This window comes from Macrobrachium nipponense, chromosome 3 (genome assembly GCF_015104395.2).
Source record: "Macrobrachium nipponense isolate FS-2020 chromosome 3, ASM1510439v2, whole genome shotgun sequence".
NCBI lineage: Eukaryota > Metazoa > Arthropoda > Malacostraca > Decapoda > Palaemonidae > Macrobrachium > Macrobrachium nipponense.
This window is the reverse complement of record NC_087202.1, coordinates 91,604,676-91,617,175: the sequence shown is the minus strand read 5'-3', so window position 1 is coordinate 91,617,175 and position 12,500 is coordinate 91,604,676. Positions and strand designations below refer to the sequence as shown.

Sequence of the window (12,500 nt, the reverse complement as noted above, 5' to 3'; positions counted from 1 at the left end):
CACATAGGCAAGATGTATGTTCCACCTCTCCTGAGGGATACTTTAGAAAGACGTAGGCTATCCCTCAGGAGAAGTGGAACATACATCCTGCCTATGTGAACTCTCAAGAGAGACTGAGTTTTTCCAGCCCTGTGACTGGCTTATCAACAGCCAATCAGGAGTGTCGTAAGAGACTGGCCTAGACACCAGATGCATGACTAAAGTGAATCTGTTATAGTATCTGACATAATGAAACAAATTACAAATTCAAAAAGTCCTCAAAATCAGTTAAGCTAAATATTGTTAGCACGCTACCAAAAATCATCAACAGATGCAGAGAAAACCAAAACCATCCGGTGAAAAAATGAATCCAATGAGCTGTTCAACAACCTGTTCAGTCATTGACCAGCAGAAACGAATTGTCAATTCTAGTTGTGTTGTACCTATTCTTCCCAGGTAAAGGGTGGGGCAAACTATCTACTGTACATCCATAACAAAAAGAGCATGCTACTGTGACTTTCAAATTTTTAGCTGCCACGTAAAGTAGAAACTTACAACTTTGTAATTATTTGGTAAGTTACTAATATAAAATCCTTATTTTGGATGAAATTTTAATTATAACATTGTACATGAGATCAAAAGATACATGAGTATACAGGCAGTCCCCGGGATATGACGGGTTCGGCTTACGACGTTAAGGCGCTTTTCAATTATATTCATCAGAAATTACTTCCAGGGTTACGGCGCCTACAACGCTCATCTGGCAGAAGAAATATGATGCCAAAAATGCAAAATAATCAATATTTGAAGGTTTTTTGGATGGAAAATGCAATAAGAACGCAGTTTACATAGTTTTGAATGCACCCAAAGCATTAAAAGTAAGGTTTTCTTAAGGTTTTACAACAATTTTCAGCTTACAACGCGTCTCAAGAACAGAACCCTCGTCGTAACCCGGGGACTGCCTGTAGTACTACGTATGTATACCCAATTTACCGTTCTTTTGTATGCTACATATATTTTTTTTGTACACAGAATGTTTTCAATGGAAAGACTGTGCTTGTATATTTATGTGGCAAGCTTCAGATCAAAAATAAAAAAATCCAAAAATTGAAACATGTAGCACCACATTCGTAGCTGCTAAAGAACGAATGACGTCTGATTAAAAAACATCCTGGACCAAGCAAGTTCCCCAATCATGGAATGCTGGATTTTCAAGGTTGAACTGTACTGGTGTGGATTGCTTCCTTATATACAGGTATTAGTTACTGATAATTGTAATGTACTTGTAAACAGTATAATTCAAATAATCTAAGTTGTTCTGAATTCATTTTACCAGCATCCTATCACTGGAACCACCCACTTTTATGGTAGCCTAGCCTATGGGTATGATCGATTACACCATTCTCTGAGATTAAGGCTGATTTGTGGTTTTTTTTTCAAATTCACAATAGCTAATTTGCCTAACCCTTAAGAAGCTAGTGACAATTCCAATCTCTAAAAATTCATGATCAAATGAACAGCTCTTTATTTCAGAGCTGTTGTAAGTGTACTACAAACGCTCTCAGCAGATAAGTCAGATGTCCCAATCTGGGAGTAAGTCCCACCAATCCACGATCCAACAGTCTACTTTTCAAATACCTAACAATTTCACTTTATCTACTGCCTCTAATTAAATAGTAGCTAGTTATAAAATTTTACTAGGGCCACTGTAGTAAACCCCAATAAACTAACTAATTTTAAATTTATATGAAAAACAACACCAGATTTCGATACTACACATTACGAAACTATTGAGGTAACTTCTGAAAAAAAAATCCGTTTGGATACTTACAAATTCCATTGCAAGTTTTGGAAGATAATGTGCCTTTTGCTCCTCAGTTCCATATGTACGAAACAAAGATGTAATTAAGGTATTGTGAATATCACAGAAAACACTTATGGATGCATCTACTTTAGCAAGCTCTTCAATGACCAAATTTGCCACAAAGAATGATGACCCACAACCTCCATATTCTGGTTCAACTTCGACAGCCATGAACTGTAACATGAAAATCAATTTATTAATAACAGTAATTTACATTACATACATTGTTATCATAGACATCCTAACTTGAATAGATGTTAGTGTGAAAAGATGTTAGTGATTAATTTTTAATCTTAAATGAAGGTTAATACAACAGTTAACTTTCACAGATTTCAAATGAACTGTACGAGGATAATCCAGAAAGTTCATGGAAAATATGAAAAACACTTCATTTAGCAAATATACTGACTTACATAACATTATTATTTTTCAACATAGCTTCCATTCCTAGCAATACACTTTTCCAAACAATGTTTCTAGTCTTTTAGCCCATCTTTGTAAAAATCAGAACTTTTAGATGGAAACCGCTCCAAAGCATCATTAATCGTAGGAAACAGCGTTCCTTTAATATAGGAAACAAAAAAAGTCTGAAGGGGCCAGACTAGAACTGTAGGGTGGGAGGAGCAGAATTTCCAACCCAAATTTCTCAGAACATCTCTTGCCAACTTTGATGAATGGGCAGGGGCACTGTCATGGTGAAAAAGAATGCCCCTAAGAAGTTTGCCAGGCCTTTTTTGGACAAGAGCTTTATTTAATTTTCTTAAAATGCTTGCATAATAAACTGCTGTAACTCTTTTGGGATCTTGAAGGGAGTTGACTACTATTATGCCCAGGGAATCCCAAAACGGCCATCAATTTCTTAGCAGATCACTCTGCTTTGAATTTTTTTGGACCATCTAAGCCTTTAGGAAGTCACTCTTTTGACTAGATTTTATTCTCTCGCTCAAAAAGATAAATCCATGTTTCAAAACCAGTCACCATCTTGCCAGGAAATTCATCTTCATTTCTTTCAAATCAATTTAAAAGAATCTCAGAAATATCTGCCCTCTGGTCCAACTGTTCTTGCCACAATGCCTTTGGCACCCACCTTGCTGAAAGCTTGCTTAATCCCAAGTTATCTGTCAGAATGGAATTTGCTAATCCACAAGAAATGCCAATTGCATTGGCTATGTAATTAATGGTAATCCTTCAATCTTCTTTCAACAGAGACTGAACAGCAGCTATTTTTTCTTCTGTTATTGATGAGGACGGTCTCCCACTTCGATGATAATCTTCACACTCCATTCATTTTTTTTCAAATCTTTTAATCCTTGTAAACAGCACTTTTTTTAGGAGCATTGTCCCCATAAACAGTGTTCAAAGCATCTAAGGCAGGGTTAACTGTCAATGTATTTAAAAGATGTTAGCAATAATGAGTAAACTGTACACTTTCCAACTTGAGCAAGGATGAAAGATTCATGAACACACAGTTTGTTGCAAATTTAACCAGCTATTTGAAAGTAAACAAGGTTTTCCATGAAATTTTTGGATTGTCCTTGTATGACATTACACCAACCTAAACAAAACAAGAATAATAGAAGTGATAAAAGTATGAATTTCATTCTACTTTCAGTAAAATATTAATTATAAACATTAGGTAACCATTACCAACATAACTGGTTATATAGATCATTTCCTAAAACTATGCCATATCAATTGTACATCAATATCTAAGATTTTCTAAATCATTTACATTTTTGACAGCAACTCTAGTATAATTTACAAAACTTATATTGTCATCATTAAATATTTTAATGTCAAGTGTTCCATTTATTTGGTCTGAAATATAATGATGTCTCTTTGTTCCAAAGTGATCGTTTCCAACTACTATTTCTTTTCTCCATAATCTTTTGGGCTTTACCACTGGTCACCTACCTTCCAATTCCCTAACTGGTTACAATTGTACTTATCATAAACTCAAACCATCTCAATCTATCTTCAGCCTTGTAATGTCACATCTAACAGCTACACCCCAATTTACCATGGCTGGTCACAGGTGGTAAAGTATGTTTTGGACACTGAGCAAGTAGGTACTCTTAAATATAGTACATGCAACCCCGAGATTTTATTCTGGTCAAAGGAGATTCTAGGTGGACATTGTCTATATCATTATCAGTGAGTTATGTGTCTAAATTTACAAGGGTCGCTTAAAGAAATTGCTCAAAAAAATTAAGAGGTGAAAAACTGAAGCTAAGCAATCCTTAAAGTAAGCACTATTCTGTGAAGCTTACTAATACATTAACCTGAAAAACTGGCAAATTTTTAATTAATTTGTATTTTTTCATAGCTAACAAACCTGAGGTCTTAACAACAGGATACTCTTCTTGTGCCAGCTGGAAACAGGTTAAAATCAATCAAAGATTGTAATGCTGAGAATCTGTGGCACCTGGCAACTCATGTGTATATGAGGTGGAAGCTGGTCACCGACCAGGCATAGAACCTCGTGATGCGCTAGTCTTTCCCCACAACCTAGGAAAAGAGAGAGGGGCGGCTAGAGGTGGGCAGGAAATGTTAAGACCTCATGTGTGTTGGCTATGAAAAATACAAATTGATTAAACACAAACCCTCACTTAACAATAGGATAGACACAAGCATCCTAAAGTGGCTGGGAGTTAACTCACCTGACCATCCTTCCTAGAAAAACAAGTTCTAAAGAGGGAGGCCCAAGCCCATGAGAAAACAGACAATTGGATTTCTAAAAACTCAGTTATCTAGGTTGAAACACAATGATATATGGCCAGATTCATTGCATTCCAGAAACAAAAGAAAACTCTGCCTGTTCAAACAACGAACCATGCAAGCCACATAGGTTGGTCACCACTCCTCACTCCCCTTGCTAGAGAGAGGAGCCTTTGCTACTGAATAGTAGATTTGTCTATTGTTTAGTCACAATACCACCAGTATGACCACCTTACTCACCTGAATCAGACCAGTTCCAACATATGACGTGTCTAATTCTTCAACCCGCCCATAGGAAGAAGAAAGGAAAAAAAGAGAAAGAAAGAGGTCAGGCAACTCACTCATTCTCTCATCCACACCATCATAGGCAAGATATCAACTGTCCCATCAGGGGCACTGGGTGAATTTTGTTGGGCAGCCACCACCAGATCCAAGGAAAAATTGTCCAAAGACCTGTGGGAAACGTCCTTTAGATAAAAGGAAGTGAACATGGACTGATATAGACAAGAACCAGTGCTCAAAATTCTATGAACAGACAAGTTTTTCTTAAATGCCAGAGAGGAACTTATACCTCTGATGTCATGTGCTCTAGCCTGCACAGACTTAGTGACAAAACCATCATGTGAGGAGTAAGCCTGTTTAATCATCTCACGTAACCAGAATGAAATTGTGTTCTTGGACACCTCCCTTCTGGACCAGCCTGTGTTAACGAAAAGTCTACGACACCTAGGTCTTAGGTTACGAGTCCTTTTCAGATAGCATTGCAGTGCTCTGATGGGGCAAAGCAAGCGCTCTTGCAGATCATTTTCCACAAAGTCATTCAGTGAGGGAATGGAAAATGAGGCAAATCTGGTATCATGCACCAAAGGATTCTGGGTCTTAGCTAAGAATTCCAGGACAAATTTGAAAGCCACAGACCCTAAACCACTGGCGTGTTTAACATCATAACTCAGGCCATGAAGCTCCCCAACTCACTTCAGAGAAGCCAAGGCCAACAGGAAAACTGTCTTTAGAGTCAGATCCATTTCTGATGACTGACGTTAGGGGCTCAAATGGAGCTCAAGTGAGACTTCTCAGGACTAACTAAAATTCCCCTGGAGAACAGGACTGTTCAAAACTCCTGAACAAGGAGACTTCCCAGGTTGAGAAGCTGTCCAGGCCTTTCAGGCACAACACCAAGCCCAAGGGTGCTCTGTAGCCTCTCATAGCTGAAACAGAAAGACCTTTCTCATCCCTGAGGAAGATCAGAAAATCCGCTATCCACAGAACAGAAGCTCTGAGTGGAGAAACCCGTCGACAACACCGATCACAGTAGACTGTCCATTTCCCCTGGTAAACTGCTACCAAAGATTTCCTGAGATAGCCAGACATCCTTCCCGCAGCCTTGAGAAAACCCTCTCGCTTGGAGGAGATACTTGATAGTCTCCAGCTGTGAAGAGACAGGGACTCTACTGACTGGTGAAACCTTTCCACATGAGGTTGTCAAAAGGAGCTGTCGCCATGGGGGAATTTCACTTGGAACCTCTGACAAAAGAGAGAGAAAGTCTGGGAACAAAGTCTTATCATCTTTACGATGGACTGGAACAGGTATAGGAGACTGAGATGGTTGAGATAAGGGCTAATACATCCATGATCATGAACACGTACGTGTGAGGAGGGCGAGACATGGCCGTGTAGAGAAGCCACCAAATCACTATTATTATCACTCACAACACCTCTATGGTCCTGAACACATACACGTAAGGGAGACACGGCCGTGATGAGAAAACGGTGATCCCCTCCTCTGACTCACAACTCTTCCATTCTCACGAACACACACGTGTAAGGGTGAGACATGGATGTATAGAGAAGTTGGCAGATCACTCTTCCCACCTGCACAAACATGAATGTGCAAGGGAGAGACATGCCCGTGTACAGAAGTTGGCAAATCACTCCTCTCATAAGGGGAGACAGCCAGAAGACGGCGATGCACTCCTCTCACTTGCAAAACATGATGTCACAAAGTCCATAATTCTCCAATGTTTGACTCGATGACGAGGAAAAGACGGAGAAAAAGAAGTAGGAGATGGGGAAGAGAGCTTCTTTCCTCTTCAACGTCTCTTGCTAGAAGGGGGAAGGGAAGAATCACTCCTCCTATGACTCTTCTTGACTGACAGAGATGAATATGGAATTTTTATTATAAAATTAATATTATTAATACTTACCTGTATAATTTATCTAGCCCTAAATCCCCAAAAACTGCACCAAAATTTACCACATTGGCAACCCTGTTACCTCCTATTCTGTCCGCCAGTGATAGGCAGATCGTGGGGTAGGATGGGTGGGACTAGATAAATTATACAGGTAAGTATTATTAATGTTAATTTATAATAAAAATTCCATATTAATAAACATTACCTTAATATAATTTATCTAGCCCGATTAACCACACTGAAAAGGAGGAGGGAATCTGAGTACAATTTCCCTTTCAGGCTGAATAGGACATAAAACAATCAAAGAAATATATATCATAGGCAGTTATAAACTCAACCCAAGGTCTAAGATACTAAGCACTCAAAGTCTCCTACCATAATGCCGCCGAACGCGGTAGTAAAGGACAAGGAGTAAGTGCATAGTCAGTCCGTCTGAACTAAAGTCAGGTGACCGACCAGGTGACCAGTCAGACAAATCGAGGACAGCAAGGCTGCACCCTGATGACTTTATCAAGTACTACAACGTCTACACAAATGTCTGGTGCCAAGAGAGAGGAGCAGGTATTGACAACTCTTTCCCTGAAGGATGAGTGACTGGACTGCCTAGGCGATTCAAAGCTAAGCAAACATTGGGGGAGTATCAACGCAACCAAATGTTGCCAGCAGTGATATTGGCTCATGAGCAACTCCTGACTCGAGCTTTCTGGTGCCAAGAGAAAGGAGCGCGAAGCAAAAAGGCGAAAGAGTCCTGAAGGACGGGTGCCTGACAGTCCAACCTGGTCTCATGTTAAACGATCATCGGAGGGTGTATCAACGCAACCGACTTCGTCAACAAGAAACTCAGGGCTACTAAATGTCGCCTGATCTCACACGACTGTCTGACTCTGAGAAAACAGGTGAGACAAAAAGTAGATGGTGAACGAGTCACCAGATGACAGCAAACGATCCAACGACTAATTCCTTGTCCAGAAGGACAATGGAAGAAGCGTGAGTCGTCAGGATAAGTGAACCAGTGGCTAGTCCTAGGTTGGCATCGACTTCGGGAGAAGCGTGGTCGCCATTGCCAACAACCCAGTGGCTGGTCCCATGTCAGACTGACAATGGAAGCAGCATGAGTTGTCAAGCAGCCAATCCTTGTCATCAACATCATCTAAATACCAAACTGCCTAATTCCCATTATAACTAAACCAAAAACTGCCATAAGTTATAATGCAAAAACAAAAAACAAAAAATATATACAACAACAAAAATAAATAAATAAACAAAATATACAGGTAGCATCCAAACGTAAAACAGGAAGACTACCTAATTCTCCTGTCTGACGACCTGTCCTGCCATCATCACCAACGGGCCCAAAAAACGAAGGTCGCCTAGAACTAGAGAAACATCCCTCAAGTAAAAAGAGGCAAAAACAGAATTAGAACGCCAAGTCGCCGCCTCAAGTACCTTGGCGACTGAGACATTCTTCATAAAAGCTACTGATGTAGCAACTGCTCTAATACTGTGTGCTCTCGGCGTATGGCCTTCACAGGCAGCCGAACCACCAGTTTTAACAATATGATCTCTGAGAAAAAAGGATACACCATTCTTTGATATAGGTCTCTTGACATTTTGGGGTGAAACAAACAGATGACGGGGACGACCCTGAATGTCCTTTGTGCGGTGTAAATGGCATGAGAGTGCCCTAACAGGGCAAAGAACTAATTCCTCATTTAAATTACCAACAAAGTCGACCAGCAACTTCAGAACAAGACCTGGGAATGGGATTATCAGATGATTCAGTCTTTGCAGCAAATTCGGGAAGGTATGACAAAATCATGTCTTGTCCAGATCTGGCAACCAGAAAAGAGAGTGCTTGCAGTTCACCCACCCTCTTGGCTGTAGCCAACGAGACAAGGAAGTGTGTCTTAGAAGAGAGGTCCCTAAATTCGGCCGTATTCAAGAGGCTCAAATGGAAGGAACCTTATGGCTTGAAAGACTTTATTAACATCCCATGTCGGAGGAGAACACTGCGGACTGGGTCGAGATAGGGAAAAGGATCTAATTAAATCTCTAATGACATAAGATGAAGAGATTTCAGGGAGCCTCGCCTTAAAAACATAGGAAAGCATCGACCTATAACCCTTAATGCACAAAGGTGACAGGGCCCTGTCATAATGTAAATGAACTTAAAACTCCGCTATTTTCGGTAAGGAAGGTCTAGAAATTGAATGTCCTTGAGACTTACACCAACGTCTGTAAACCGACCATTTAGCCTGATAATTTACTCTGGTTGATTGCCGTCTGGCAAGAGCCAACTGTTGCGCCACTTTGGAGGAGAACCCTTCGTGCTTGGAGAATCTCCTGATAGTCTCCAGGCATGAAGATGAAGCATGTGGAGCCTCTGATGGAACCAATGAAAATGGGGTTGCTTGAGAAGACCTGGTCTCTCTGTCCGACAAATGGGGGGCTCACCAGTGCTTCCAGTAGGTCGGGAAACCACTCCTTCTGTGGCCAGAAGGGGGCAATCAAGGTGAGATCCAGAGGCTTGGTTACCTTCACTTTGTTGAGGACTGACCTCACCAGAGTGAACGGAGGAAATGCATAGGCTTGAAGGCCCTCCCAGTCCTGCAAAAGAGCATCTGTCCCGGCACTCTGAGGAGTCTGGTAAGGGGCAAAGAAGATCTGGCACCGAAAATTCAGTGGGGTGGCAAACAGATCAACTGTGACAGGCCACTTCTTCCTGAGGCTGTTGAAGACTTCCTGGCAAAATGTCCATTCCGACCCTTGAACTTCGTTCAGTCTCGACAAGGCGTCTGCTAGGACGTTGTGATGGCCCAGGATAAACTGAGGGACCAACGTAATCCCCCTGTCTTCTGCCCAACAAAGGATTGATAGGGCTTCTTGAGTGAGAAGGTCCGACTGTGTGTCACCTTGGTTTCTTAAGTACGAGACTGCTGTGGTGTTGTCGACGAAGATCGTGACAACCGACTCCAACAGTTGATCCTGAAATGAAAGAAGGCCTAAGTACACTGCCCTTGGTTCCCTCCAATTTATTGTCATGATCCTTTCTTCCTCTGACCAAAGGCCCGAAGTGGCTTCGAAGCCCAGGTGCGCGCCCCAACCTTGATCTGAGACGTCTGACCAAAACATTAGGTCCGGCGGAACTGAAAGAAGAGACGTCCCTGACTTGAGGCGGTGAACTTGCATTCACCAACGGAGATCCTTCCGACACTGAGGAGAGGAGGCAACTATCGTGTCCTCGGACACGAAATCCCACGACTGGCGAAGTGTCGACTGAAGGGACCTCATTCTGAGACGACCTCCGTGAACCAGTTGGATGAGGGATGACAAATGGCCCAGGAGAGTCCTCCAAACAGAAACTGGCTGCATTACAGAGGACAAAAATTCTTTGACCAGACTTAGAAGCTTGTTTATCCGTTTCTGAGCGGGGAGAAGCCCTCAAAATCTGGGATTTCAAAACAATCCCCAGATAAGTCATGATCTGGCAAGGGATTAGACTGGACTTGTCGACACAGAGACAGAATTATCTCCCTCGACCGAAGACATTTCTCTAGAGATTCAACCTGGACTATTGATTGATTGATTGATTGATTGTGTCTTAAGTCTGGCGTCACATCATCTGGGTAATTGACACCGAAATAAATTAAATAGAAAAAATTAAATTTTTAATAAATTTCATACAAAAATATCTATAAATATATGTATATAAAAATTTTGTTCATATATATAAGTTCTTACATAGACAATCTATGTATAATTTAAATTTGGTTGAGGAGGCCTGCCTCCCCCATAAATTTATATAACTGCTCTATATTACAATCCTTTCCAAGAATTGTAGTTAGGATAAAATTACCTACTCTGTCACGACCCCAAGACAGGAACCTATGTTTCAAATTCCTGAATCTGGGACATTCAATCAACAAATGTTTCACAGTCAAGGGCACAGTACAGTTCTCACAAAACAGAGGATTTTCACGAGACATCAAGAACCCATGTATGTCCAATCCTCAATCTGCACAACATCGTTTCTTGTCTCCTTGGTAAACGGATATGACCAAGGAGACACTGATGACGTGATACTGCGCATTTTTTGATTAGTCAAAATATCCTCTCACTGGGACTGCCAACATTTTTTCATTCTCTGACCTACTAGAAGATATAAATCCAGATATGGTAGTAGGCATCTTGTGGGTTCTGGGGAGTTGACTGCCAATTTTGCAAGTTGGTCAGCTTTCTCATTCCCAGTCACCCCAACATGGGAAGGCACCCAACAGAACTTTATTCTTTCCCTCTTCTTTTCAGTAAAAGCAGCCATTTCAATATATCTAAAATCAGAGGGTTTAAAAGGTTACAAGATTCCAGCAACTGAAGAACACTTCTTGAGTCAAATTATATAATAAAATTATTTTCATTCCGAATAAAAATTTCCTTTAAAGCCTTTAAAACTGCATATAATTCTGCCGTAAAAATCTATGCAACCGGTGATAACCTGCCACTTCTCTCTTAATCAGGGAAGGCTACTCCAAAGCCAATGCCAGCATCTGACTTTGAGCCGTCCATGAAAACTGCAGTGGAGTTATCATGTTGCAAGGAGTGTTCTAAAAATATTGACCGCATAGCCTCATTGGACAATTCTGTCTTGGTAAAATTAAAGTATCTGCAGAATTTAACCTATGGGAAGTTCCAGGGGGGACTAACTGGATATTTTGCTGGCAAAATCTCGATCCTTGGCATATTTATTTCACAGACAATGTCATTTACTCTAAAAGCAAATGGATGAGGTTGCTTGGGGTGACTCATAAAACTGCCAATGCCTTTCATTTCTCATACAATTGCTGGTTACAGACTTAGGTAGCCTCTGGAATCTATACCAGCTCCGACCTAGCAGACGCTTGTAATGAAGATCCAGTGGCACCTCATCAGCATCTACAAGCATGCTCTCGGTGGGAGATGATTTAAATGCTCCTGTACACAACCGTATTCCTCCATGATGAATTGAGTTGAGCATTTTAAGGCTATTTGGCTTCGCAGAAGTGTACACCTCACACCCATAACTTAATTTTGAAAAGACCAAGGCTTTATATAATCTCAACATCTGAGTTCGGTCTGCACCCCACGAAGTGTGAGACAGGACTTTCAGCAAATTCATTGCTTTCAAGCATTTTGCCTTAATATATTTCAGATGTGGAATCCAGGTCAGCTTGCTATCAAAAATCAAGCCAAGAAACCTTGTTTCACCAACACATGGAATTCTCTGCCTATGAATGAATAGATCTGGATCAGGGTGGATTCCCCTTACACGACAAAAGTGCATAGTTACTATTTTACTGGCAGAAAATCTAAAACCATTAACCTCAGCCCACTTTACTATATTATCAATGCAGAGCTGAAGGCGGCATTCAGCCAATGCCATCCTTGATGCTGCAAAAGAAATCGACAGGTCATCAACAAAAAGGGTATATGTTATATCTAGGCGAATTATTTTAGAAACCCTATTGATTACCAAGGCGAACAAGGTTACACTTAAAACACTTCCTTGTGGTACTCCTTCTTCTTGATTGAACACATCCGACATTGTTGCTCCAACCTGAACCTGAAATATCCTATTTTTTATAAAAGCCCTAATAAAGAGGGGGCAAATTGCCTCTCAGGTTACATTCATAAAGGACCCTCAAAAGGGATTTTGACAAAGGAAAAATCTATTTCTGGGGGAAGACCTGTGTCGCCCAGTGAAATGTTCCTTA

The 12,500-nt window shown here is 40.9% G+C and overlaps 1 protein-coding gene across 1 annotated transcript in view; it reads right to left on the bottom strand.

Moving 5' to 3' along the window:
• LOC135222446 (short/branched chain specific acyl-CoA dehydrogenase, mitochondrial-like) overlaps positions 1-12,500 on the bottom strand; it is a 223,558-nt gene that overhangs the window by 67,189 nt on the left and 143,869 nt on the right. The window contains exon 4 of the mRNA XM_064260532.1: positions 1,811-2,017. Within this exon, the coding sequence (XP_064116602.1) occupies positions 1,811-2,017 (207 nt within the window). The remainder of the gene's footprint in view (positions 1-1,810; positions 2,018-12,500) is intronic.